The sequence below is a fragment of the Aspergillus costaricaensis genome (genome assembly GCF_003184835.1).
Source record: "Aspergillus costaricaensis CBS 115574 unplaced genomic scaffold BO79scaffold_21, whole genome shotgun sequence".
Lineage (NCBI taxonomy): Eukaryota > Fungi > Ascomycota > Eurotiomycetes > Eurotiales > Aspergillaceae > Aspergillus > Aspergillus costaricensis.
This window is the reverse complement of record NW_020291821.1, coordinates 150769-178370: the sequence shown is the minus strand read 5'-3', so window position 1 is coordinate 178370 and position 27602 is coordinate 150769. Positions and strand designations below refer to the sequence as shown.

The 27602-nt window shown below is 50.2% G+C and overlaps 11 protein-coding genes and 1 non-coding gene across 12 annotated transcripts; 7 read left to right on the top strand and 5 right to left on the bottom strand.

Moving 5' to 3' along the window:
- Nucleotides 1-1405: 1405 nt before the first annotated feature.
- BO79DRAFT_197333 (putative C6 finger domain protein) lies at nt 1406-3852 on the bottom strand (the record flags this gene model as incomplete). The annotated part of the gene is made up of 9 exons (XM_025681261.1): nt 3752-3852; nt 3457-3695; nt 3213-3396; nt 2629-3166; nt 2541-2579; nt 2441-2491; nt 2127-2395; nt 1505-2076; nt 1406-1452 (listed from the first exon to the last, which is right to left on the bottom strand). Exons 1-9 carry the CDS (start codon nt 3838-3840, stop codon nt 1406-1408), a joined length of 2028 nt encoding a protein of 675 aa, XP_025538170.1. The 5' UTR covers nt 3841-3852.
- Nucleotides 3853-4664: 812 nt separating this feature from the next.
- On the bottom strand, nt 4665-6456 carry BO79DRAFT_288452 (carbon-nitrogen hydrolase family protein). The gene is made up of 5 exons (XM_025688686.1): nt 5953-6456; nt 5410-5900; nt 5134-5346; nt 5037-5081; nt 4665-4984 (listed from the first exon to the last, which is right to left on the bottom strand). Exons 1-5 carry the CDS (start codon nt 6098-6100, stop codon nt 4811-4813), a joined length of 1071 nt encoding a protein of 356 aa, XP_025538169.1. The 5' UTR covers nt 6101-6456; the 3' UTR covers nt 4665-4810.
- Nucleotides 6457-8414: 1958 nt separating this feature from the next.
- Nucleotides 8415-9122, bottom strand: BO79DRAFT_218978 (LysM peptidoglycan-binding domain-containing protein; the record flags this gene model as incomplete). The annotated part of the gene is made up of 1 exon (XM_025683440.1): nt 8415-9122. The coding sequence occupies one exon, from the start codon at nt 9120-9122 to the stop codon at nt 8415-8417; it is 708 nt and encodes a 235-aa protein (XP_025538168.1).
- A 561-nt stretch (nt 9123-9683) lies between these two features.
- On the bottom strand, nt 9684-11002 carry BO79DRAFT_218977 (uncharacterized protein; the record flags this gene model as incomplete). The annotated part of the gene is made up of 4 exons (XM_025683439.1): nt 9684-9812; nt 9905-10016; nt 10261-10331; nt 10769-11002. 4 exons carry the CDS (start codon nt 11000-11002, stop codon nt 9684-9686), a joined length of 546 nt encoding a protein of 181 aa, XP_025538167.1.
- Nucleotides 11003-11927: 925 nt separating this feature from the next.
- On the top strand, nt 11928-11999 carry BO79DRAFT_t167. The gene has a single exon. It is a non-coding gene; the product is annotated as a tRNA-Glu (tRNA).
- Nucleotides 12000-12349: 350 nt separating this feature from the next.
- Nucleotides 12350-13598, top strand: BO79DRAFT_218976 (zinc-dependent alcohol dehydrogenase; the record flags this gene model as incomplete). The annotated part of the gene is made up of 4 exons (XM_025683438.1): nt 12350-12635; nt 12715-12814; nt 12876-13059; nt 13122-13598. The coding sequence occupies 4 exons, from the start codon at nt 12350-12352 to the stop codon at nt 13596-13598; spliced, it is 1047 nt and encodes a 348-aa protein (XP_025538166.1).
- A 1202-nt stretch (nt 13599-14800) lies between these two features.
- Nucleotides 14801-15664, top strand: BO79DRAFT_269119 (glycoside hydrolase family 11 protein; the record flags this gene model as incomplete). The annotated part of the gene is made up of 2 exons (XM_025687168.1): nt 14801-15066; nt 15122-15664. The coding sequence occupies 2 exons, from the start codon at nt 14801-14803 to the stop codon at nt 15549-15551; spliced, it is 696 nt and encodes a 231-aa protein (XP_025538165.1). The 3' UTR covers nt 15552-15664.
- Nucleotides 15665-16737: 1073 nt separating this feature from the next.
- Nucleotides 16738-18506, top strand: BO79DRAFT_269117 (sugar porter family MFS transporter; the record flags this gene model as incomplete). Its single annotated transcript, XM_025687167.1, has 4 exons — nt 16738-16834; nt 16901-17288; nt 17372-18153; nt 18215-18506. 4 exons carry the CDS (start codon nt 16738-16740, stop codon nt 18466-18468), a joined length of 1521 nt encoding a protein of 506 aa, XP_025538164.1. The 3' UTR covers nt 18469-18506.
- A 94-nt stretch (nt 18507-18600) lies between these two features.
- BO79DRAFT_288451 (uncharacterized protein) lies at nt 18601-19551 on the bottom strand. Its single transcript, XM_025688685.1, has 3 exons — nt 19251-19551; nt 19065-19180; nt 18601-18985 (listed from the first exon to the last, which is right to left on the bottom strand). Exons 1-3 carry the CDS (start codon nt 19363-19365, stop codon nt 18875-18877), a joined length of 342 nt encoding a protein of 113 aa, XP_025538163.1. The 5' UTR covers nt 19366-19551; the 3' UTR covers nt 18601-18874.
- A 1801-nt stretch (nt 19552-21352) lies between these two features.
- Nucleotides 21353-22543, top strand: BO79DRAFT_197328 (protoglobin family protein; the record flags this gene model as incomplete). Its single annotated transcript, XM_025681260.1, has 3 exons — nt 21353-21470; nt 21592-21862; nt 21916-22543. 3 exons carry the CDS (start codon nt 21353-21355, stop codon nt 22466-22468), a joined length of 942 nt encoding a protein of 313 aa, XP_025538162.1. The 3' UTR covers nt 22469-22543.
- A 1465-nt stretch (nt 22544-24008) lies between these two features.
- Nucleotides 24009-25464, top strand: BO79DRAFT_269116 (exopolygalacturonase A; the record flags this gene model as incomplete). Its single annotated transcript, XM_025687166.1, has 4 exons — nt 24009-24866; nt 24915-24967; nt 25012-25134; nt 25182-25464. The coding sequence occupies 4 exons, from the start codon at nt 24009-24011 to the stop codon at nt 25462-25464; spliced, it is 1317 nt and encodes a 438-aa protein (XP_025538161.1).
- A 723-nt stretch (nt 25465-26187) lies between these two features.
- BO79DRAFT_269114 (uncharacterized protein) lies at nt 26188-27299 on the top strand (the record flags this gene model as incomplete). The annotated part of the gene is made up of 1 exon (XM_025687165.1): nt 26188-27299. The coding sequence occupies exon 1, from the start codon at nt 26355-26357 to the stop codon at nt 27297-27299; it is 945 nt and encodes a 314-aa protein (XP_025538160.1). The 5' UTR covers nt 26188-26354.
- Between the last annotated feature and the right edge of the window lie 303 nt (nt 27300-27602).

Below are 27602 nucleotides of genomic sequence, written 5' to 3'. Positions count from 1 at the left end.
ACAAGACAGAATGGCTGGTAGCATTGGTAATGAGTAATAGCCTACTAACACTGTCATCTAGATTCTCTCCCACCACAGAGGAGTAGCCTCCTAGTAAGTAGGACATTTGTATAGCCTCACACAATCCTCAAAGGAACAAAACACCAAAGCAACAACAAAAGAAAAAAAAAAAAGGTGCCGGTTTAACCCAGTTACTTTCCCTTCAATTAACCTGGTCTTCGTGCTTAGTATCGAGTTGTAGCCGGTGGGCCCTACACTCTTAGACGCACACATTGAAGACTGCTTCAGGAACTGGCCTCGATATCACGCCGGTAGGGGCCGGGACTGGGATTCGAACGTGTGCCACTGTGTTCCCTGCAACCTTTACGGGAGGTAGTAACAGCCTTCTCTTAGGGCGACACTGGGCGGCTCATCAGCGTACCTTGAAGTCCTCCGGCCATTCGACCATCGGGTTCACTGGGTTAGTGGGGCTTCTCTTTTATCAAATATAAGGGAGCGTTGTAAGGATTTGAGGCTCCTGATTGGCTGGCGGTTTATGCAGAGGCAAGAGCAGCTGGAAGAGGGCTGGAGGACATATGAGGAAGGTGACAGTGAATTGCGCGAGGTGAGGTCATTGCGGGAGTTGGTAGTTGTGCGGAGGGCGGATAGAGAGTGGAGTGGATATAGCGGATATCAAAATTGCGGATGGGGTTGGCGGTTGCGGAGGTCTTGGCGACCACAACAGATTTCGAGGACCAGTTTGATCCTATCATTGGCAATTTGCATGGACTTCATGGCATGATGGTATCTTGAGAAATGGAGCGCAAGTGGAAATGTAGAGCTGAAATCATGGGATGGCCATGTTATATATAGCTTCGGACAATTCTCACTGTTAAGGACAACCATCGTTGGACACAGTTCTATCATAATGTTAGCAGAAAGGTCTCTAGAAGAATTTTTCATTCTTTTTGTATGCTCTCTCAGTCTGAAACTATGTATCTTTCATATAGACATAGTTCCAACTCCAGTTTCCAGTTCTCATAACTCATATTTCTTCTATCAGGTTTGACAGTCGTTGACAAAATATTCTCCCACGGATCATTGTGGGAGACGGCAGTATTATCCGCTTGCTGACAGACCAGGCGGTGAGACGGGCCCACCTAAGCGATGCCCCATCCATGTCTATACACCACCATCAACAGCTATACTATGAACCTCCAAAGATTAACAGATACTTCATTGCATTGGACAGGTATTCCTCTTCCTTGAATCAGTTAATTCTGGCAGCTGGTATGTTTTCGCTTTTGCTCATGGAAGAACTTTCAACTCCCTCTTCTCATTAATGGGTGATCAAGCAGTCTACCAGGACTGCTGTTCTAAAGTGTACTCTGTGTACTCTACAAGTCAATATGCCTCAACGCGATTATCAGCCATTCATAGAAATTGTTTCAACAGAATTTGCGATCTCATCTACTTCATCGTCAGCTCGTGATCGTTTTATACGAAGTTAAGGTAAATCACGTACCCCTCATCCCGTTGAGTGCTTCGAACGCAATCGCATAGTTTCCCAAAGCCTTCGAAACCTGCCGCAGGCTCTGTCGCAGTTCATCCAGGAACCCGCCTAGAGATCGACTGCTCGATGTCGCCAAGTCATTTCCCACTGGCTCACGCATCGCCCGGGCCTTCAAGCACAACATGATCATCGCATAGCTTGCCTGCATAGCACAACAGGCAAAAGTCGGCATCATCCGTGGTATCTCCACCCGGGAATTGCGTGAAAGGTAAGGTGGGTTAGTCAATGGGATCTCATTCGTCGGGTTTGGATACGGCAGGCTGTCCAGAAGGCTGACAATGTTTAATGCTGCATGAAGGCAGATTTTCGAGGACGCGTGTGCGGAAAACGGAAAGTCGATAGCTGCGGGCTCGGAGATCACGGAAGATAAAAAGCTGTCGGGCGAGGACGTAGGTGGTCTGGAAGCTTCAGCGACCTGCGCACGACAGCATCTAGGCCCTGCAGCTGCGTCCAGGTCGCAATGGCGCTTGCGAAAGACGGGAATATCTTGGAAAGCGCAAAATCGGTGAGTCTTAATCCTAGCGCTACATGGAGTTAGTCATGGCTGTTACAAGAGTAACATGCAGGTATATACCTGTGTAGCTTGATTTCTGCAATGTGTCTTATCGTGTGCAGGGCAACGACGTCCGGTGAGTCCTGGGTTGCGACAGGCGATTTTATGGCCGAGTCTTGAATCGACACGCGACATGGATGCAGCAGACATGTTATTTGGTTGTCTAGCTCTGTCATCCGCTGAGGAACCCAGGAGGCATTGAAGTGAGACTTTGTGGTTAGATCCAAATCGTGAACGAAGGTTGTGGCTTCGAGAATGGTCTGCTGGGCCTCGATGAGCAGTTTCCATCCCTGTACGTGTCAGAATCTGTCAATCCACGAGAGATAGATACTCACCTCTGGAATTGGTGTTACAAATCGAGGGTCATACGGATTAATGGCAGGGGGCTATATGTGTAAGTTACGCATGTCCGAGACCTGGAGCACGACTACATACCATCCCACTAACAATTGATCCTTGGCAGACCGTCAAATACTTCATGATGTTAGCGCAATTTGTCTGTCAATAACTAGGAGATACTGACTGTGATCCACCAAGCTCTTCGACGTGCCTCAGAGTATTCATCCTCATCGACCATCTCGTGCAGCGACATGCTCATGGCGGCTGTCAACGCTTGCCCCGCTCGATTACACATTTTGTTTATGTTCCCCCTTTGAGCATACTCATATACGCTCAGCACCACCAATGCTAGAACCGCTTCCAGACAAACGGGAACTTTGCTATGAAATTCCTTCCGCTGATACTGGGGTGCGCCGTCGGAAAGAGCTTTCGATGGATCGACCGAAGAGTCCAGCAGCTCAAGGTCAGTCTCCACGGCCTCTAGTGCAGACTGTGCAAAGGAATGGGCAAGGTCTCGACGCAGCTTGACATACTCCGACCGTGAAGGCTGTTTCACCTCGGGATGCGGTATAAGGGCGAGAATGGCCGATATGGCTAGGCTAAGAGGGCTAGAAGGTCGAAAAGGCGACCTTTCGGACAAAGGGCGATTGCAAACCGGCACCCGTTCTGGGGGAGGCAATATAGGATAATAAAGGTGAATGAAGACATAGTAGGCGTCCAGTCTGCGCCGGTCAGAAAAGTTTAGCGGAATGTCTGGGTGAATCTTACATGTCTGCATCACTCGCGTACGTCTGCAACAAATCCGGTGAAGGGACAGGAGGTTCCGGTACCATGGATGGTTCATCAACCATGAATATTGAATCAAATATCTGTTCCATTTCAGTCACGGAGCTTTCGACACTGCGCAGTCCTGCGCCTGGGGCGCCCAGGCTCAAGATCTGGCTGAACCAGCCTGGGGAATCATCAGCTTAAGGTCTTCTGCGATACATCGACAACTGCCTAGGCTGTGTACCATCTTCATCCGAGCTCGACGGCGGACCCTCGATGATGGGGCTACCTCTCTTTTGGGTCTGATACCCTTCATCTGGCGCATCAGAGACTGTTGTCGGGGGCGTTGATGCCCGTTTACGCTTGCGATTCTGGCAGTTTCGTGGACCGCCTCGTTTACTAGGAACATAGCAACATATCGTATCCTTGGCGACACAGTTGGAGCATCGTTCCTGGCCGTCGCAACGCACCCGCAACGTCCGACTGTCGGGACTGTGAGCGCTTATAATTATGAAAACATCAACGGCAGCAAAACCTACCACGACAGGCAGGCGACCTTGACGGGGGGCTTGCAGAACCTGCGATGCCCTGGACGGGAGACATCAACGAATGTCTTGGGCGATCCCATTGTACGAGAAAACCAAGTAAACTAGTTACTAGTGGTAATCGGACTTTCAGGTCCGAGAGGAGGTGCTCGTCGAGGCCACAACCGATTTATGCAAAAGCCGGTGGCGCAAATCCCGGGCTCAGCAAACCCCGGTTCGATCGCCATGGACCCGCGGTCGGCTCCTGTTCCCACTTCTGCCTTCACTTTATCGAGATCCAGTGCGGGAGATCGTATGATCCATTATGGAGCAGAAAAGCTCTCTGACCCGTGCTTGATTGGTGTCATGCTCAACTCTGACTCGCACGAGTTCAAGCAAATCCCGATACCAAATCCCTACTAACCTTTTCCCTCCGGCCAACTTTGCGGGGCGAACGTTATCCGGGGGCCTTTGCGACTATGCATGTAATATCGGCTGTCCTTTCCCATTTGCTGCAACAACAGGGGCTACACACACAGCAGAATAATAAGTGCGAAAAGTACGAGGAATGTCCGTGGCTAGCTGCGTCGCTGCATGAAACTCTCCGAGTGGTCGCCCCAAACCGGTTTTTGGAATTGGCTGCAGAGCCTACAATCCCGTGCGTCACTGTCCACAATGTCGCCGTCTATAGCCGTGAGGTGTCGGTGTGGTATGCCTACATCTCCATTTTTACAATGACCAACACCAACAGTAATGATACATGAATATCCAATCGAGAAAGTAAGAGATGCTGCAAGAATGGAAAGTCCGAAGAAAGAAGGGAGGAAAGGCCTTTTTTTTCTTCTTCTTCTTCTTCTTCTTCTTCTTCTTTTTTTTTTTTTTTTTTTTTTTTTTTTTTACGCTGTCTACCCGAAAAAGGAGCCTGGTAAGCAGATGTGTGTGTTCATTCAAAGAACTCTAATGTACAAGTCGAACTTCATCAATATCTCGTCATGAGAACCTATCGGGTTTGACACGGGACGGAGTGGAGAGGAACAAGGCCGGTTTCCAATGAACCGACACATCGGGGTGACTCTAGTTCTCCGAATCCACGGTGTTCGCGATCTCCAAGGGAGTCGAAAGCCCAACTCGGTCGACAGTGCGGGTATACTCAACCCCTCCGTTCACGCGGTCTTCCCGAACGACGAGGTCCTTTCGGTTGGTATCGACCAGCAGGCGGATGAGGTCGGGGCGCATGTAGTGGCCGCCCTGGGTGGAACAGTTAGCAAGATGTAAAGAATGCGCCCGGAGGATCACTTACAAAGTCGGCCAGGGACTTAGAGAGATGGCATTCATCCAGGTCAATCTGTAAAAATGTGAGCATTCTGCACGTCAGTCGAAAGGGGAAAGTAACTCACATCAACAAACAGGAGTCCTTCGAAGTCCTTGTCAGGGTGAGGAACAAGGTTCTGGCCGTCGGGGCCGAAAATGCGACCGTGACCGTTGTAAATGTGGGGATCCTCCAGATCCTTGCCAGGGGGAGTGTTCAACTTGATGCCTTCGGCGGTGATTGTTTGCCAGGGCGCCAAGGTGTACGTGCCGGTTTCGATGGCATAGGCCGGGGTGACAAGCTGCGCAGTCTTCATCAGCCCTCAGACATCAAAACAAAGAAGGATTTTCAGAGGAGAACTTACGTCCGCATTGGCCTCCGCCACGTTGGTGAAGGGGTCCGGGTACTTCAAGGTCTCCTTACCAGGATAGAGTGGCCAGGCAGCAACGTGGACCTGCTCGCCTAAAGAGGCTGCATACGCCTTCATGAAGGGGTTCATGTTCTCCCAGCAGTTGAGGTGGCCGACGCGGCCGATGTCAGTCTGGATGACCGACTCAGTGGTGTCACCGGTGCCGTCGCCAAACACCAAGCGCTCAACATGAGTGGCTCTGATCTTGCGGCGGTGGTTGAGGATATCGCCCGACGGGGAGATCATGACCTGAGTGGTGTACAGACTGGCCAAGTCCACCTCCGAGTAGCCCAAAGACACGTAGATCTTGTTGGCGCGGGCTGCGTTGCGGATCCGGCGCATCTCGTCCGAGTCGGACGGAAGGCTGTTCTCGCGGTACTTCTTCAGAAGAGGCAGGCTCTCCTGGTAGTTGACCTTCCACATCCAGTAGGGATATCCAGGGATCCCTGGTCTAGGGTTAGCCAAGAGTCTCTGATACATTCAGGTGGGAGGCCTTACAAAGCTCGGGGAAGGCAATGAACTTGCATCCGGCCTTGCCAGCCTCGTCAATCCAGTGGATGGTCCGGCGGACGGATTCCTCCAGGTTGAACCAGCCAGGCTCAGCATTGACTGCTGCGGCCTTGTACTTCTTCAGGACGGGAGCCATGGTTTGATGAGTTAGGTGGTTTTGTTAGAAGAGATGTTGTTGAGATGATTGATGCTGTTGTAGATGATGGGAGAAATTCCAATGAGAAGTTGTCTCCCTTTATATGTTCGACTGTCATATCGTGAAACATCTCCAACAGCGAGTCTCGCATAGTCCTGATCGTTTGATTCGGGAGCCACGGAGAACGGTGTCTGCTCTTTTCTCTCCCAAAATCGTATGCCATCAACAAGTGCACACGGGGGCACTGTTTGAAACATCGTCCCATCCTACCGGGGTTTGGCATGCTGATAAGGTGGGCTTGAGCGTTGCAGAAGTGGAGGAGACGTGAGGAGTACTGCATAAGGCGACAAACCAAGCCCCTCATAAGCTCCGATGATAGCACAATTCAAGCTGTGGGCCAAGCGAGTGGATTTACGGAAAATAGCTCCTAACGGTTGATCTGCCGTGTCCCCTAGATCCCGTTAACATGACATCTCGGATGAGAACGGAACCTGGGATCTGATAGTACCTGTCCGCCTCATTTCCGGGATAAGCTCGGTTTTCAGATAGTCCATGCGGGGATGGCCCACCGATGTTACAACATAGCAGCAAACCCCGGGCCGCTGCGTGGAGACCTGCAAAGTCCGGACTTGATCACGCCACAATGATGATTCTCTCGGATAGCTCGAAGATGGCTTCTTCAAGTTGTCTGCGAACCGCAGTGGAGTCTTTACGTTGGAATAAGAACTAGATATGATGCCACTCCGGATCACCGAATGCTGGTGAAATTCATGCTACAGACCACTTGATGCATAGCTTACAATTCCGGGATGTTGCAATCCGGCAATTCCTAGCAGCGTATTTTGGTCCTTTCTCATAGTGCTGGTACCTCAAACTTGGCCTGGAACCTTTGCAGAGGGAATTTACTACTACCGACAATGGCGTTGCAGAGCTTGACCCTTCCTACACTAGGTGTACAGTTTTAGCCTGGCAGCTTATCTATATACCTCGATGGCGAATACACCAATGCCCTGGTTTTTCTCCATAATCAACTCCTCTGCATTATATTCCAAAAATACTACATCAATGATTCCAGATGTCTCAATGAACAAGATAGTTGAACTTCTTGAATATTTACTCTAGGCAGGCACTTCAGCTAACCCTCTCTGGTTCTCTTTTGCATGTATTGCATCGACCGAATAAGCTCGATCAGATCCCAATACTTCCCCAAGATACACCGGTTTACGCTGGCAGAGCCAAGAATTGATGGTACCCCAAGCCGACGATTACAGGATGCTCTGGAAAGGAGCAGAGCAGAAAATACTGGAATTACCTAGCAACTATCGCCGTCAATTTACACAATCAATTACATTAGCCCAGACTTTCCACATCCGTATTACACATGCGATGGGAAGCTCCCAGGACGACTATACACTACTCATGTGTTTAATGTTGGCGCTTCCCCTGGCAAAATACTTTTTTGTCTTCAAGTATCCGTCAATTGGTAGTCGGATGGGCTGACTACAGACTGGACTGTTACCGTGTTGGGGAGGGTAGGACTGGTACAACTCTTCTGGAAAGTCAGTACGAAAGCCGCCATTCCTCTCACGCTAGATGGCCACTGGATCTCGTCATTGGATAGGTACAGGAATTGAAAAGGACCACTTGTTCGAACTATCTGGCAGTACCTAGCACTAGGATGGTGCTATGTGTCGTCCGCTCTTACCTCAAAGTGACGGATCCAAGTGCTTGGGGAAATGCATAGATACAGTACGAGGAGCTTATCTCGCTTCTTTCTTGCTTACACGAGTATTTGACTTATCAATGAGCCAAATATCTTAGTTTGGCGGTATCTGGGGGGATACGTGGCTGTTTCTAGGTTTGATTTAAGATTGATTAATTTCTGATGGGGCACAGAACTTATAGTAGACTCGTCAGTGTTCTGGCTTTGTCTCGCCAAAGAGACGTTATGTTACGTTGGGCCTTTAGACTTAGGTAATTGGTAACCCCAATCGGAAATAAGAAAGTCCCTTATTAGCTCTGAAATACGTATATTGATTCAGCCGTGTAAATCGGCTAAAGAGACAAGCAAAGGTTAGTTACGAGGAAGATGGCTACAGTGTCGGTCCGCAATGCATGATCCAGTTGATAACTATTGATCTGAGAAATACATGCTTCCCTTCCGTATTTCCTTGCAGCATGTTTGGTATCCTGTCCATCTGTTCCACTAGTGCAGTCCACAGCACGTCCCATCCTTCCACGCAAGGCAGCACATCACCAGGATAAATCATAAAAGACATAATAAAAAGACACATCCCCCGCCCTCCATAGAAAACTAATCAAGGGTAGTCATGTTGTTCGACAATGCCGTGCAATTGATCGGGAGGTTGATCGGAGGGTACATGCCCTCAGGCGAGAAAGCCAGACTGCTGTAGTTGTACGTCGGGCTCATCATCATGATCTGGCCCACTGTAGTGCCGTACTTCTCTGCAAGGTCCTTGTACACGCCCCACTTGAAGACGTAAGGCTGGATGATACACTGGCTAGGATCGCACTGAGGCACCTTGATAAACTGGCCAACATCCAACTCCGCCGTTGGGGAAGTAGGGTTGGTTAACGTCTCATTTGCAGGCCCATCCACGTGCATCAGTGATTCCACCGTGATGTTCAGTCGGCGGGCAATCACTTCGTAGGTGTCTCCCCGAACGGTGTAGTAGAGACGAGGTCCGCCGTAGATACAGGTGCGTGTAGCATTGATGTTTGGCAAGAGACAGGATGTATTGTCTGGCTCGCACACCTCGGGAGGGATGATGAAGTACTCGCCCACATTGGGAACAATAGTTACATCGGCCATGAGGTTCTGGCGGCCGATGTCACAAACACCGCGATTGGTGGCACGTGCAACATCAAAGACTGTTGTGCCATCCACCGTGATATAATAATTATAAGTGGTCGTGTTCAATGCTGATGTATTGCAAGCTGCTGCTGCTGCAGCCACTGATGCAAGCGAGAGAGCCAGAAGCGATTGACTGAAAGCCTTCATCTTGACCGGGTATGTGGTGGAGGACTCAACCAGGAAAGGAAGGACGCAGCGAAAGAGAGACAGATGCTGAGGATGAAGAACGTCGCTAGATGATCTCAATGGCAAGGAGAGGACATGTCGTTTCTTATATAGCTCAGTAACCAGGAACTCGGACACGGCTGCTCGGAGGTAAGGATCTACGAATGCTGCGTCGTTGGGCAATCACTTTTCCGACTCACGGCAAAAAGATTGAGTTGCGCGGCTTCTATCCGTCTCTCTGCGGCCCAGAGACGGGTCTCTGTTGATGTTACTCGCCAGGAAATTCGCTGGACTGATCATCAGTGGAGCCGAGGTCTCAATCTCTTCTGCAATGTAGATGATTTCCTTATCAATTACATGCTGATGAGTGTCTGACTTCTCAGTGGACAGTACCTCCTGACCCCCCACATGGGACCTTTTTTCCTTGCGACCTCCGGAGCCAGGGACCGCATATCATCGTCCCAAAGAAGCGATGTCTCCGATATGTGAAATCAACTCGTCACTTTCCATAGGTGGACTTTACCAGTTATTTCCCGCTGGATCTTATTGGGCCCTCAACGCGGACGCTAGGGAGGATGCTGTGGGGGTGGGGAGCGGTGGATCTAGGTCGAGACGGAGTCTGTAGCGACGCACAGATGACTGATCTGAAGCCTCTTGATCATGCTCAGACCCCTGAATGATGGAATTAAATCAACAATGATGCGTATATTAGTACGCATGAGCAAATAAAGCGGATTTCGGAGCTAACTACTTGGTTGTAATACTATGTCAGAGGGGAGGGACTGGTTTGGTGGCGCATGGTTATGGTATCGTATGGAGCACATTGCGGTAACTGTCTCATCCTCTTCGTCAGACTTCTTTTTCAGCACGGGAGACCTAGAAAATAAAGTTGTTAACCACATCTTCCGAACTAAACTATAGATCCCAGCAACCCTGGGGAAGCCGTGAATTTGAGCCACTGATCGCCTTGCCAAGTTCTAGTAGTGGGCTCTGGTTACTCAATTCTTATCTTTGATATGACATCGCAGAGCAATGACAACTCTGGGCAGTTTGTTGCCTGGTCAGAATGTGTCTTTTTCTCGTCTGGTACCTGAAGTTGGGACGCCGATATCGCGCTTACCCGATTGGGGTCGGGTTTGCGAAAGCTCCACCGGCCACACATCTTGGTTGACGGACCGTGCATGAGTTTGTCTAAACAACCAAACGAAGTAAATAATCGACATAATGTTTGCAGACGGGCTATATGGTATTCACCCGCCAGTGGGGGTTGGTGAGGGGAAATTCTCTTTACCAACCGCATTCTCCCTATATGCCGCCTCTGCATGACGACTCTTTCCCACATATGGTGTTCGGACTGCCAGCCTCCACAATGTCTTTGCGGCATGTATTTCAGATAGCGTATATGCACTTGGAGGTAGCGAGTGATGTGTGGTGGTGGCTCGGCTATCGCTGCTCAGAACGATCGAATTCACACGTACGTTGTTTGGCTCGACATGCAGGTAGCACCTAATCAACGTATCATTGTGAGTTCCATCGGAACTCCAAGGCATGTGAGGTATTGGCAAGCGATAATGAGGCGTTCATGCGAGTTCTGTCCCCATATCTCATGTACATGCCGCCTTCTATACCTGCATGATTTCCATGTCCATCTGCCCGACGTCCTGCAGACGATTGAGATTATTCTCCGCATCCTTTACTCGTTCTTTGTCCGAAATAGAGGCCGCTAAGTTGTGTATTGCTGCATTTCCCTCGTATTCCTGCAGCACATGGCCGGAGGTGCTTCGAGAGTCTATGAATCGCATGCATGTCCACCTATCAACAACCAGTAGTAGCGACGCGATAGGCATTACCGGATTAAACATATCTGCCTCTCCGGACTCTGTCTCATCAGATGACCCACTGATGATTTTTGGAGCACTTCGTGACCACCGTAGTTGGATAGTCTAGAGCATTACGAGACGTTTTATAGACTCGGCCGAACGACAGTTAGTGCTGGGGAGGTGCAGTAGTGTCGGTGTATGTATCCTAAGCGAATTAACCCCATGCTTTGCTGCATGGGATTCAGTCTGTGTGCCTGCATACCCCACGGACGTCTATCTGCAGGTGAAGGATCGCACGGCATTCCAAAGGGTTAGTCTGATTAAGTCCGGTTGTAGATCGAACTAGGAGAAGAGTGACGCGTCCATGCAGGTCAATTTCTATATGGACTACTTGTTTAAGTCATCTTCTCTGCCAGCTTTTTACCCGAAAGTGGAAGGCACACCATGCGCCCCCGGGGGGAGGACCTTCGCATTGAGAGTACCACATGACCGCCGATTCTGGATGTAATGAACGAAGTACCCGGTGTTCCTGTGCCCGGTTATTGGGGCCCTAGGGGAGTAGCTTATGCTTCGACATTGTGCTTATTCCCACTACTCGTGTAGAAAGGTTGGTCTTCCAGTAGTATGTGGTAGTGTGGTATTTTGTCATTGTCAATGTGGTAGTATGGCATGAATGAAGTGGTAGCTAATAACTCATTTGGCGGTCGATATATATTTCATCGGGAGACCGTTATGGGTAACCCCAATCTCTTGACTCAACATTAAGATGAGAATTGGAAAGACACTTTTCGAAAACTTCGATGGAAGAGAGCCATATCAAATTTGGAATTGGTTCGCTGATCTTACTCATGCAACGACAAGCCCGGAAATTCATGTTGCAGACATCAAAACCGACAATTTGACAGATGAGATGAGACATTAGCAAAGGCCTTATAGTGTTAAAAAGTATGTCAGACATACAGCAAGATCCGATATGGTGTAGTGGCTAACATCGCCGTCTCTCACACGGCAGCCGGGGGTTCGATTCCCCCTATCGGAGCTCAATCATTTCTTTTTCTTTTTTCACCTTCGCAATGTGCTTGTGGGACTAAAAGTCTTGCTTTTCTTTTCTTTTCTAATTCATCATTAATCCCTCTCTGCACATTCCCCCCTAAATTAACAACATCGTTCCATCTCTGATTTTCCCCGAAGCCCGATACCGAGGATGTTCTTGGCTTGTCAGATACGCGGCGGGTTACCCCAAATTGGGGAACGACGGATTGATTGGTAAGATGATGTCAATAAATCCTTTGGCAACCCTCCATTCAGCAGCATCTAGATTAGACAAGAATCTCATTCATATATCAGTACTTAATTTTCAGTCACTGGTTAGACCCTTTGCTGATCAACATGGTATCGAAAACAATGAAAGCGATCCAAATCCAAAAATACAACGAGCCATACCATGTGTCCGAGGTGCCTGTTCCTCACCCAAAGCCACATCAAGTATTAGTACGCATCAAGGCTGCTGGGTTCTGTCATACCGACTTGATGGCCCTAAACGGTGAATTCAAAACTCGTTTACCATTTATCGGATCGCATGAGCCGGCGGGGATAATTGAGGAAGTTGGCTCTCAGGTCACAGGTTTCCAGAAAGGCGACCGTGTCGGCTGCATCAATTTTGACAGTGTCTGTGGTAAGTACGGCTGGATTTGGTAGATGTCGTCGTCTAGTGGCAGCAATGTTAAATCGGCCTTTATTGGGGCGGAATGTAGGAAACTGTTCGGATTGTAAGGCTGGTCGTCCTATCTATTGCGATGCCCCTATGATGAAGGGCATCACTGCTGATGGAGCGTGGGCCGAATACATGGTCGCGTGGGTAATGCTCCTTGAATCATTCGATAATAAGTATTCTCCTGTCTAATTCTACATGCAGGGATGCTCGATTTGTGGTGAAAATACCAGATGATATGGAATTTAAAGTGGCAGCACCTCTGATGTGCGCCGGGATCAGCATCTACGGTGGCATTGTCCGGGCCAATGTGCCCCAAGGCGGCTCTATTGGCATTGTCGGGATTGGAGGTCTAGGTCATATTGGTACCCAGGTTGCCAAGTGCATGGTAAGACAACAAATAAACTGAGGTTAAGTCAGAGATATACAGATGATAACGACCTCGAACAGGGCTACAAAGTAGCGGCAATTGATGCCAAGCAGTCAGCTCTGGATGCAGTGGCATCCTACGAGCACAAGCCTGACGTATCCATTCTGGCCACAAATCAAGTGGAAGAGTCCCAAGAGAAGATCAACAAGGCTATGTCTAGCGACTATTCAGGCCTTGATGCGACCGTCCTAGCCACGGATCATCCGTCGGCCTTCGAATTAGCGGCTGCCCTTACACGGAAGCACGGTACGATGGTCCTGCTTGGTCAGCCCGAAAAGGGGATAACCATGTCATACCACACGGTCATCTACAAGGACATCACGTTGGTAGGCTCCTTAATTGCCGACACAGCTGATGCGCAGGCGTTCATTCAGTTGTTCCACGAGAACAAGCTGCACGTGGAGGTCAAGGAGTGGAAGCTGGATCAGGCAGAGCAGATGAGGCAGGAGTACTTGACCGGAAAGTCGAATGGCAAGAATGTCATTGTTATTGACTGACTAGCTCCGAATTTCTAAGCTGAAGCTCGCTAGAATGATGGATGCAGCTGCGGCGAGAACCTGAGGTACAGTACGCTATTCTGCAGATGTGGTGCCTACACTCAATGATTCTCCCTAGCAACAAGGATTTGGCAAAACAGCCCCGTTCCTTAGGAAGAAGGGGTACTGCAATATGCCCCTGGACGGATGCTGCGCGCACTATTGACACGCTAATCGGCAGGAGCATCCGACTGGAAGCTCCAGAGTGGCAGCTACTTTGCCCCGGTGAACTTATATGCTACTAAGAATCTTAGACCCACAACTGATACAGTCCTCGATTCCTTGGTTATGCCCGATAGGACTCTTCCCTCTTCCTCAAGATGACAGGCAGAGTCCTTACTTCACATCGACCTAATGGTGTCACTGCATCAAAGATAGACACGCAGCGCCTTGTTGAATAGATGATACAAAGTCATGCAATAAGTGCGATTGTTGTTCATCTGATATCGAATTCACAACGTTGGCTTTCTGTACAAAACCTCTCGGCTGTATCAATGTCGGAGCGGAATTTGCCGGGACTCTTGGTGAACCCATTTCTTTGCATATCTTAGCTATGACCACCTAGGGGCTTCAGCATTCAGACCATGAAGAACAAGAAAAGGCGCTAAGGCGACATTGTTGCTAAAAAAGGCGTTCATTAGCAGGGTTGGTGGAGGTGTGTGGTGTGCGAGAGGAGTCCAACGACGCCGGCAATATCGGCGGATCTTCTTGCTGGGGAAAACGGCCGAGTCCACATTCCACACGAGGCCCAATTATTCCTCCTGTCAGCACCTTTCATTGTGTCTGCATGACTCAATGGGCGTTGGTGAGTGGTCGATGCTGAGGGCTGGCTCGGTCGGAGCGCCGAAGAGTAAAAGTGGGTGGGAGTGGCACCCACTTTTAATTTGAAACACCACGGCCTTGAATAAGATTGTCCAGGAACACCGCCAGGGGCCCAGGGCAGCCGGTTTAATCAACTACAGGACAATGAGTGTCGCACTACCCTGCTCACGCTTGAGCTCGATTGCATTTTAGATGGAGCATCGCACTGGAGAAAATCTGCTGTTCGCCTTCATATAAGGACGGTCGCGGAACCAGTTTCCTGCATTGCAACTCACGCTCTTTCCCCGACCGTTTCCATTGCACACCGAACAATCATCGTCACTCTTTATAAGTACCTCATCATGGTCGCCTACTCGTCTCTTCTCCTCGCTCTTTCGGCTGCCTCGAGCGCCGTCGCTCTCCCCAATGGCAAGGCCCTGCTGGACATGGCCAAGCGCAGCCTTACTTCTTCCGCGGAAGGCGAGAGCAACGGCTACTTCTACTCCTTCTGGACCAACGGTGAGGGCGACGTGACCTACACAAACGGCGACGGTGGTGAATACACCGTTGAGTGGACCGACTGTGGTGACTTCGTGGCCGGCAAGGGTTGGAACCCTGGCAGTGCTCAGTAAGGACATCTCCACAGCTGTTCTGGGAATATAGGGTGTTAACCATATATTCAGGGCCGTTACCTACAGCGGATCATGGGAAACCGACGCCAACGCCTACCTGTCCGTCTACGGCTGGACCACCTCTCCCCTGGTCGAATTCTACATCGTCGACAAGTACGGTGACTACGACCCCTCCTCTGGCCTGACTGAGCTCGGCACCGTCGACAGCGACGACGGAACCTACAAGATCTACCAGACCACCCGTGAGGACGCCGACTCGATCGAGGGCACTGCCACCTTCAAGCAGTACTGGTCCGTGCGCACTGAGGGCCGTATTGGTGGAACTGTCACCACTCAGAACCACTTCGATGCCTGGGAGAACCTTGGTCTGGAGCTTGGTACCTTCAACTACATGATCGTCGCCACCGAGGGATACGAGAGCAGCGGGTCTGCCACTATCACTGTTGATACCTCTTCTGACAGCACTGAGGAGAGCTGCTAAACGCTCTTCTGAAGTGACTACTTTTGTCTTCTGTATATAATCAGTCCCGATCGGGTTTCACTTCTTGACCGAACTCATAATACCATTGTCACATCTGGTGTGGACACACCTAGGCCGCAACATTGTTCTTCGACATTCATTTGCGTATCATCTTAGCTGCTATAGGCATTAGGCGACACCTTCATTGCAGCGACAAGGACTGCCGAGGTGAGAGAGACATGAGAAGCAGCTTTAGGTAATAGCGCTGAAGTTACTCCAAGCACGCTACTGTAAGGCTCTCTTGGCTTTCGGCAACACTGCTACTGTCATGAACGACCAGCAAGTGTCAAGCCGGACCGGGAAAAGAGAGTGGAGCGTCGTTGTAAGTGCTTGAAGTCACGGAGCAGGTCCGAGAGCTATACCCTTATTATCTTAATATTTAGAGCTCAAGACCCCCAGGCTCCTTCGACCGGCGATTCTGAACCCTGAGAGCCCGAAAGACTGACTGGCGCCATTGTTGACGGCCATCTTAAACAGGTAAACCAAAACACATCGTTCGAGGACAACACAACACCACCGTAGCCAGCACAACTACCACTACGGTCTTTTACTATCTCTTTGCATGGCTTTATTGTAGCGACTCTACCCCTTGAAAAAGCCACTGCCATATTGAAGCAAAGCTACTACGAGGCCCCTGAATCCTGGTCCCTGCTGCTTCACTGATATGCAACTACCTCCAGCATACTCCCCGACCCATTTTTATTTTGCATATGTCATAACCGTGGTTGATAGCTCTACTCCTTGAACTACCGGTACCCTCCTCCGGTGGAGAGTCATGAACATCCAGCGGTGAACTCCATTCAAGCAACTCCGATTAGTCAGGGAACCCTTTTCCCACGGGGTACCCCGCAATTCGGCACGATGATCCCCCGACCACGCCTATCCATCAGGGCCAATCAAGACCCGGCCAGCCATCGGTAATGTCTGCCCAGCCGGACTAGACGTGCCCTGCTCGGGATAATCCACGGCGAGTTGCTGGCAGCTGGACTGCAGGAGCTCCCGTCGTGGCTTCGGGTGTATTAGACCGACTGTTGTCCAGCGAGATCCAAATGCTTAATTGAGCTTGTCCTGTCCTTTCTTTCATTCCCTTCCTGTCCAGTTCTATCCATCCGGGTATGTACTAGAGTCATCATCGACGACGGTCAAGATGCGTCTTTGGAAACATGACTTTCGGGGCAGGGCCCTGATCATTGCCATCACCATGGCCTCTTGCCAGGCCTTTCTCTTGCTGGGGTTTGACCAAGGTTTGTTGATTTCTTCATAGCTTTCTGGATAGGGATTGATGGGGGCTAACGATATGGGGTTTGTAGGTGTCATGTCCGGCATTGTGGGCGCGGATAATCGCTTCGCCCGCGACTTCAACAACCCCGACGCAGCGATGCAGGGAAATATCACCGGTCTCTACGATATCGGTTGCGTGATCGGATCCATCATCTGCTACTTCATCGGCGAGAGAATGGGTCGACGAACCATGCTGATGATGGGCGGGTTCATCATGATCATCGGGACCGTCATCCTCGCTTCCTCCTACACAATAGCACAGCTGCTGGTCGGCCGAATCGTTACCGGGCTGGGAAACGGAATGAACTCTTCCACCGCCCCAGTCTACCAGAGTGAATGTTCTCCAGCAGCATACCGTGGTACCCTGCTCACACTGCAGGGAACTGTTACTATCTTGGGCGTGGTGATCGCCTACTGGTGAGACTGTCCTATGCCGCCCCCCTACACGCCCCCCACCTCCTTTACAAAGCCCAAATCTGACAGAGAGTCAATTTGTGTAGGATGGACTACGGCACCAGCTTTACTGATTCCTCCTACGAATGGCGCCTCCCCCTCGCTTTCCAGGCCGTCTTCGCCGTATGCCTCATCTTGCAGGTGGTCGGTCTCCCCGAAAGTCCTCGTTGGCTGGTCCAACACGACCGACACGATGAAGCCCGCGCTGTGGTTGCTGCCATCGAAGATACTACCATCGACGATGCAAATGTCGTCAAGACCATCATGGACATTCAATTCGTGCTGGAGGAGGAGCAAAAGGACGGTCCGTTCCGCGTCAAGGAGCTGTTCACCTGGGGCGAGGTACAGAACCTCCGACGTCTTTTTATCACCATCACCATTGAATTAGGGCAACAATTCACTGGGAGCAATATGATAAATTATTATGGTCCTGTCATGTTCCAAGAAACCATGAATATGAGTCGGAATTTGTCGCTTATCCTCGGCGGAGCTATGCAGTGCACCTACCTGGTCGGCTCGGCAATCCCGGTGTTTCTGATGGACCGATACGGCCGACGTACCCTGTTAATGGTATGCTCAGCGGGCTTGTGTCTGTGCTTTGTTATGGTATCGATTTTGCTTTCATTAGACCGCGAGGACTGTGCCTACGGAGCGACCGTCTTCATCTTCATCTTCCAGATCTTCTACGGCGTCGGCTGGCTACCGGTCCCGTGGTTCTACCCAGCCGAGCTGAACACAACGCGAGTACGGACGCGAATGCAGGCCATTGCGTCCGGATGGAACTGGATGGCCGTGTTTGCCGTGGTGAAAATCACTCCGATTGCATTTGGTAGGTTTTGCGGCTCTTGAAGGACCATCAGGAAAGTCATACTGACATACAACGTGTGTAGACAACATCGGCTGGCGCACCTTCGTCATCTTTGCGGTATTGAACGCCGTCTTCATCCCCATGGTGTACTTCTTCTACCCGGAGACCAAGGGCCTCGAGCTCGAGGATATCCCCTTGCTTTTCCACAAGGGTGGAATCACCGGAGGTGTGTTTACCTCGAAGGGTGGACGTACTGTTACACCGGGGCAGCATGCGCTGGAAGCTCGCGTTGACCAGAAGGTCGAGGGCACAGTGCAGCAAGTAGAGCATGCATAGAAGTATTATCTGTTTGTTTGTTTGTTTCTAGATCTGGGTATTATAATGTCGGACTACTTATCTACAATGAACGAATGAATCATGTCATGTCATTATTTCTCGATATCATAGTCATACAATCGGCTAACTATCGCCGAATAGATAGATAGATAGATAGAAATAGAAAGCAAACGAAGGACATAAAGATCGGCACGAGCGATCGACACAGTAATACACCCATAAATAGAAAAAGACAGTAAGAAAAAAACCCACTCACCAATTTTAAATAACAGACAGTCTGTTTCACCTTACCGAAATGAAGAACAGAACAGCTCAAAAACACATTCTCAGTACGCAGTCATAACTCATATACCCATACCAATACCCATCCATAACCCTATCAGACATTATGATCAACTCCCTGATATCACATCTCATCCAACTTCGGCGGCTCTTCCTCCCCTAGATCCTTATCTAGATCCCGAGTAGTCGTCCGCTGCTGCTGCTGGATATTGATATCGCCACGGTCGGCTTTGACCTGTTGGTTGTGCCTTAGCCGATTCTCATAACCCACTTACCTTACCTTGACAACGAAGGGTAGGGGAAGATGAACGCACCGAGGTCTCACTAGAGGTAGCATGGATCTCTTCCCAGTGGCCTATGTCCTTTTCTGGCTTTTTGACGAGACTGGGAGTATCCTCCAAGTTGTCTGGGTAGGAAGGGGGGATGAAGACTAAGGCAGTTAGTTCTTCCTTTTCTTCTTTGATGGTGAAGATAGAGGTGGATGTGGGTGGCAAACGTACACTCCTCTCCCTTGGTGCTATGTACGTCGGGCGGATGGTAGTAGCACACGCGGGCGGAATAGGCCGGACGAAGGACGACAGGACGACTGAGAGTGGAAGCTCGTCTGAGGATCATTGTTGATAGATTTAATTTGATTGATTGTCGATCAGTTAGTGAGGTTGGAGTAGATGGATTCGTGATGGATGCGTAGGATGGCGTCTAGACTTAGAAGTAGTAGATTGATGGATGGATGGAAAGGACGGGAAGAAGTAGCGTGGGGATGGGATGGCAGGTAGGATTAATTGTGACAGACAGCAAGAGAGTTTGGGTCGTGATGTCAGAGCCACTTTTGACACTTGCTGGTTTTGAGTTTCAGGCGTGTGACAGGTCACGTTTCAGTCCCGTGCCTATCCTTTGGAACTTGACATCTCGCTTCGGCTGAATAATGTGTCGATCGTTTTGTTTGTTGAACTTTCGCTATCTATTCCATCCAGTGTATACATCACCTCTCCCTTCCCTTCTGGTACCTTCTAATGGCAAGATATTGAGTCAGGCTTAATCAATTAGATTAAGATTCATCTATCAACTGATTAAAGCTTATTTACCAAAAACCCTGGTCAATCTAATCAGGTCCGCTCCCCATCGTTCCCCCTTTTGAGGTTCGTGATGAGTCTCATTGGCGTTAATGGCGGAAGAATAAGGTGGCGGAGACAACAAAAAATAAAAGGGAGGCGACTCCACTATCGTTGACTCGTATCGGACTGCGGGCCTGTCTTAAAAACTAGTGAGGACCTTAAAAGGGGTTCACGGGCTTTGCTCGAGTCCAAACTTGTCACCATTAGTAGTTCCTTCGGAGCTCAAGGCCATTTAGAGATAATCCCCTGTATGGGATAAATGAAGGATGAGGATGCAGGTGACTGATCGGAGACCTTGATGTGCTTTCTGCAATCCGGTGGGGTAGAGTTTGGGGTACTACATGCCTGCTTGGGCAATGCCCGATAACAGATGACGATGGCATAATTCAACAAATCGATCTGGTTGCCGGGGATTACCTAGCATGGTCTAAATAGATGAGGCTGTTAGTGGTCCCCCTATCTTTTTTTTTTTTTCTCTGGAAACAACCACCAACCACCATCAACGGGCACCATCCGCACAGAAAGTCGGTGTGTCGACCGGAAAAGACCAAGCACGCTTCTTCGTTATTCCGCTAGTTGATGTCTTTCCGTGGTTCCCAGCCTCCCCAATGAAAGTCCAGACCAAAAATGATGAGTGTCTTGTGTCCTGCAGAGAAGGTGCGCGGTCCGGTGTTCCAGGTCGTCTGAGGATCATGCAACCATCGCTTAAGGCTCGCCTCGACGACTTGTCATTGGAATCTGCAAGGCCCTGCCTGTCCATTTTTTTGGTTGACGGCAAACTGGCGGGACGGCGCTCCACAATTCTCCATCGTGGACGGGCGAAGCGTAATCTCCCCATCAATTGCCGACGACGAACCAATCGAATACTGGTCCGGAAAATTTTTGACACACTAGGGCCAATTTAGGCATCAGCTGCGGGAATGCATCGAGCTTGTAGCATTGTGACGTGAGATGAGATTCGGCGGCCATCGTTGAGGGCTGATCAGCACAATTACAAGCATCGGCTAGAAGGTAGCTAGCTAAACCTTCATTGTGTTGATCGGCCGCCGGCAAGTCACTCATAGGTCTGACAGCTGCTATGGATGGAGACCGAGCAGGTCTCAGGTTGATGTCGACCCCCCAAGTCTCGGCTCGTGGGGATAGCAAGGACCGGGGTGGAGTGGTCGATCAGTATTAAGGAGACCGCAGGGAGAAGGGGCGATTACTATTGAGCAATCGATGACAGACGAAGCGGAGCCGAAAATTCCAACTGATCACTTCAGCCGCCCCACTGATTCGCTGTCGTTATTTCCCAATTCACGGCCTGAGGGGTCGCAATCTGCAACATGTCAGGTTTTTTTTTTTTATCTGGCATGGCAGGGTATATACCTGTTCGACCGTGTGTCGGGGGCCATTCTCTTGGAAGAACATTTCAATGACTCCCCTGCCCACCTCCGCCGGTTTCCTTCTCTTCCTTCAGCTCCAGTGTCTTCACCCCAGCTTGCACCATGTCTGAACCCGGCTACCATGCAGAAAACCACCCGAGGCACGTCGATCGCAAAGCCCTGTACACCGATCTAGAGGCACGGATCGATTATTTGCAGAGATTCCTTGACTTTAATGCCGGTTGGTGCCCCCCAGCGTCCCCGGTCTTCCCCACAAGGCTGTTTATCTTCATTCAATACTTTTCCGCGGAAGTTGATTCTCCGCGGCAACAACGCACTTGACTAACTTGGGGTGAATACAGACGATGTCGCAACTCTCGTCCGGGGCGCCAAATATGTCAAGGCCCTAGCTCCTACCGTGGTGGATAAGGTGTATGTGAAACTTCTAGAGTTTGACATCACGGCGCGTGTCTTCCGCACTCGGAACACTGCGATAGAAGAAGAACCAGACGACTATCCTACCCTCAATAGCCCGGCAGTTCAGCGTCGCCGTCAATTTCTTCGCTGGTATATGACGAAATTATGTTCCGATCCAACCAAGCCTGAATTCTGGAGATACTTGAACCAAGTCGGGTATGCCATCCCCCTCCTTTGTATTGGACCACGAGACTAACCGGCTGTTCCAGGCGCATGCATTATGGGAAGGAACGGCTGCACTCGTTGAATGTCGAGTACATTCATATCGGCGCCTGCCTTGGCTTCATCCAAGACATCGTCATGGAGGCAGTTCTGACATACGAAAAGCTCACGTTGCCGTTCCGCATAGCGCTAGTCAGAGCCCTAGGCAAGGTGATATGGATTCAGAACGATCTCTTTGCGCGATGGCGTCTTCATGACGGGGAAGAGTTCGAGGAAGAGATTGAGTCTTCGCACAAGCAACAAGAAGCCGCTCCCCAAGTCACACCTAAGCCCAGCTCGACATATCTGCGGGCCGATGGATCGTCTTGCGTCAAGACTTCGACAGCCAGCTCTACATCGTCTTCCGAATTTGCCAGTCTCTTTTCGGAAACGTCATCTCTCGAGACTACTCCATCCCCACCAACAATTTCAGCCCCCACGCAATATGCGCAACGGTCGGCGTGTCCGTTTTCTAACGGCCCCAAGCAAGGCGTCGAGACCAAGGTCTGGTCTAGTGCGTGGAATCCCGGATCCGTCGGATCTGGAGGCACTCGACGCTAGCCCCAGGGCGACATTTCTTTGCTAATATGATACGTGTAATGATAATATCTGTTGATCGGACGAGATAGATTGGGCGTGTGTTTCATTCTGTTTGTTATACCCACAAGGATCTGGCTTGCGGACAGTTAATCAAGAGCGGAATAAATGATTTTCAATGCATACAATCGTGCAATTCTCCGCATTGGGCGTTTTGAATGCCGTGCCTACTAGACTATGGATAGGGATGACGTGAGCATCAGGGCGTTGAGACTAGGATTGGGGGCGGGGCCCGGTGAATGATGATGGCAGCAGGTATGAGTAAACACTAATTGCTGACTCGACCCATTAGAAGTGGACCCTGTCTGCTATTGTCGATGCAGTTGTGAGAATGAAGTCCGATGTTGTGGCTTTGCACCGGATTTAAGCCGAAGGAATGGATAGTGTCTGCAAGGTAAGTACAGTAGCCCCAAGCTAAGAGCTGCTCCGGCCGCGGCCGCCGAAACTGATTTTGATACACTTAGTCTCACACAATACGCCCAAGGGACTTGATGCCGAGGCGACCGCGGTATAATTGCAAACACTGTGTTCTCGTCGCTGGGATAGGTTGCCGGGCCGGTTCTGGAAGCACTCTTGGGTGGTCCCCCAATGATCCTCGGGTCGCTGTTGTAGCTGGAGAGCCATCATCTGCTCAGCCAGATGTTTGAGGATAGGCCTGGCATGCTGAGCTCTGCACCGCCGAATGGACGCAACTGGCTGCGACTAGCCAATGTCTCGCAGCACTTTACTCGATAATGTTTAGTGAGAGTATTTAGTGAGAAGTCCGACCGTACTGAGTGCCTAGCGCTTGCTGTGGGAGCTTTGAATATGCGAATCAATGCCTGTATGATGTGAGTGCTGAGAAATCATGACTGACGATACACCGACCGGAGTACCTGTTCTAATGGATGTGCTCGAGACGAGAAGGTGTCAAAACTCATCCTCGGTATGAATTACACCGTGCAGGGTTCTCAAAACGTAAATGATCCGCATTCCTGCATGTCATCCAACCTGTAAGAACCTAGTCAAGGAAGTTCTGCACTCTCCATCCCTTGGCATACATCTGCCGGAGTGCCTCCTCTTTACCTGCCTGATGCTTGAACGAGAAAGGTCGACTAATGACTCGCCCCAGAAACCTCAAAGCCATCTGTCCGAAGAATGTATCGCTGATGAAATAGCTGCAGGTTTGTAGATGAGCAGCTGTGCAATTGGTGATATACTCGATACAATGCCCGCGACTTCCGTCTGCGTGGCTTCTCGATCGCTGTCAATCAATGCCGGAGCAAATCCGATCTCATATCCTGCTTGTTGTCTTCGAGGGTTACTTGACTCTTCAGCCTGAACAAATCACGTCGTATGGTGCCTCCGCATGGGCGCCGATCCTCCTGACATCCCCTCCCAATAACCACGGAAATTAGGCTCAATCCGCAAACGGCGCGGTAATAAAAACCCGTCATTGGGACTGCCAGCAAAATCTGTGCTGCACCGCTGACGGCTGTCAAGACAAGCGAGGTTAAGGACCAAAATGGTGAATTTGTCAACTAGTGGTCTTGCCATTTTTGCAGGCTTGAGTCTGGCTGCTTCGGCCATACCTTCTCTCCAGAAGAATGGCACTACCTGCACCGTAATCCCCTTAGGAAACGGGCAGGATGACGTCCCCAACATCCTATCGGCAGTTGACCAATGCGGTCAGACCTCTGGAGGGATAATTATCCTCCCTGCGCCGTATACCTACCGTATTAACCAGCGGATGACGACTCACCTGACCGATTCCCGACTTGAGATCGGTGGTACGCTTCTCTTCAGCGATAACATTGATTACTGGGTAAACAACTCCTATCGGGTGGACTTTCAGAACCAGTCAAGTGCCTGGCGTATCACAGGCCATGACTATGTTGTGGATGGAGGTCCTCATCAAGGTGGAGTTGATGGGAATGGGCAGCTGTGGTACACTTGGGCCAAGGGAGGTAGCAATGTCTTTGGACGACCGATGCCAGTGCATGTGTTCCAATCGACGCGAGCAACTCTTCGTAACCTGGCGATCCGACAGCCCCAGTTCTGGGCCGTTCTTGTCGATTCCTCTTCGCATATCAACCTTGATAATTTTTACGTTAATGCCACAAACCATGACTTCTCGGTGAGCCCAGAGGGCGAGTGGGTGCAGAATACGGACGGGATCGATACGTACCGGTCCGACCATATCACCATCACCAACTGGATATACCAAGGCGGAGATGATGCAGTGGCTTTCAAGGGAAATTCTACGAACATCCATGTGGAGAATGTCACGGTTTACGGCGGGCCGGGTATTGCTTTTGGTTCGCTGGGACAATACCCCGACCGGACGGATATTGTGGAGAACGTGACGGTTCGGAATGTTCAAGTGAGCGAAGCCCGGCGATAATGATGAGATTCGCATTGACAAGTATAGGTACAACCGTCCTTTCAACGGGCGATGAATTCCGGGGTCTACTTCAAAAGCTGGTAGGTACCACGTCCCTCAATGCGATAGGTAACTGATCAGTCAGGATTGGGGTCAACTATGGCGTTCCTCCAAATGGTGGTGGAGGCGGCCATGGATACGTGCGCAACGTGACAGTCGAGAACCTTCGACTCAAGGACGTCCAATTACCTGTGTATATTGACACCTGGTAAGAGTGATGCCACCGCATTTAGCATACTCGCCTAACCCTGGCAGTCTGAGCTACCTCTTCAGCGAAAACATCACGCAGTACTGTGACACGTCGACGTATGAGTTCAATGATCTACATTTCATGAATATTAGTGGAAATGGACTCGCAACGGTGACAGATTATCCGGGGAAGAACATCAGCTTCGCCGTGTCTTTGCTTTGTTCTGAAAAGGCACCGTGTACGGACCTCACTTTCCGGGACATCAACATCAAGCTTCCCGCGAACTATACTGGAGAAGATGTACTGTGCGAGAATGCAGAGGTGCAGGGACTCCGATGCAATTCATGAGCTGAAGAATGAGACACATCATGTCCAATGGGAGAAGTCAGTTAGATGTCTCAAACAACCAGTTGTTCGCTTGCCATTTGTAAAGATGCTGTGGGGTAGTTTTCCACCTGTCTACATCTAATCAGCGAGCTACAAACGTTGCCCGTCATTGTTTGGCAATCTGGGGATGGGACCTCGCTCGCATCGAACCCCATTAGATAATCGTGGCGCAGGGGTGGTCCGGGGGTGTATAGTGGTTAGTATTCTTCCTTTGATCCGATAAAGTTGGATTTCAATAGTTCGGATGTTTCTGTACCCAATGAGAGCTTGCAGACTCCAATTAAGGTTTATATTATTAAGACTTCCATCTGCCGAGGCGTCTAACCTGGTCGATGGTTCCATGAAGCACCATGGACAAATGGGCCAAGACTGGATTGTAGGACGATCGGAGCTTCCAGACTGCTGCCATAGGATCCACAGCATCGTAGAGCCGCGGGCGTGCCCTTATAATTAACTTCGTAGTCATTTCCGATCAGGTATCCGTGCGAAACTGACTGGCAAGCCTAGAAGGGTCGTGCACGTCAGAGGCGGCCATTAAGGTTTCCGCAACCCGCATGAACCAAGCTTCCACTCGCAGCCCTCGGAGGCACCTCTCTCAGAATAAACCCTTCAAGCCTGTCCAACTCTTCTCTCCTGTCTTCTCTGAATGACGCTTTCGCCTCGGTACTGCACAGAATAGTCTGTCAGGAATGGAGGTCTCGGCACAGTCGCAGCCACCCGGCCAGTTTTAGAACTTCTGTCGGCACCTCTTCTCCTTTCATTCCTTTGAAGGCCTTATATGGTCGCTTTTGACACCAGCACCACGTTCGGTATGAGATTCTTTGGCCGATGCGACCGACATTGGGACTAGGATGTCGCAGGATGTCGGTATCGACGCAGATGGCGGCGATTTCTCATCGCTCACCTCAAAAGACCCGATCCAGAAATATGTCATCTCCGCCTTTGCGGCCATTACCTTCTACAATTCGATAGAGCTCGTGGTGCTTTGTTTCACGACTTTCAACAGATATCATGGGTGTTATTTCTGGAGTTTACTCGTCACCTCGGCGAGCCTCATCCCCCACTGCGTGGGATACCTGCTCTTTATCTTCTCGTCCATTTCTCCTTATGTGCCTGTGTCTTTGATTATCCCTACCTGGATTAGCATAGTTACTGGTCACTCCCTCGTCCTTTGGTCGCGATTGCACCTCCTTGTACAATCGCAGAAGTTGCTGCAGGGCCTCCTGTACATGATTATCATCGACTGCATCGTCCTCCAAATCCCAACAACAGTCCTGTTGTATGGATCACTATCAGGTACTCCCCACTTCGCCAGGGGTTACGACATCATGGAGCGGATTCAGCTTGTCATCTTTTGCGTCCAAGAGTTTATCTTATCCGGTATATATGTGTGGGAAACCATCAAGATGCTGCGCCTTCGTCCCGAGAGGCCACGGTTCATTATCCTCACTCAACTGCTTGTGATCAACGTCCTCATTCTCATTCTGGACGTGGCAGTCGTCGCCATAGAGTACGCTGGGTATTATGCGCTGCAGGTTATGTTTAAACCTGTCGCCTATAGCGTCAAGCTGAAGTTGGAATATGCTATCCTGGGCCGGCTGGTCCAGATTGCGCAAGGAGCCAGTTCCGATCCGGATCCATTATCCCCAGGCTCTCGCGGATTCAATATCACGGCATCTGGGTTTGACGATTCGGGCAGTAATAATGGAGGTGTCACAGTCGTCCGACAGGTAAACTCGGGACCGTTGGTCAGGCGATGGTCTGGACAGACTCATGACAGCGTCGGTTATTGTTAGGAAGGTCCCAGCTCGATGTGTTGATCAAGTCGCTGACTCGCTGGGACCAGTTCGAAAACACCCCTCGGAAGTCCACAAGCCGATTTGTTGACTAGAACTAGTCACTTGAGATGGCTTATGAAGGATGGACTCACGGCATCGACCATCGCATCACTGATAGTGCCCGGGAATTGCTTCAATCTATACACAGTCGCTTGACGCGGCGGTCCAACCCCAACCACGGACTTATACGGGACCCAACTTCTTATAGTGTTCAGGTGGATGGTCCACCACAATGGTACTCGAGATGCCTCGCTTCTGGGC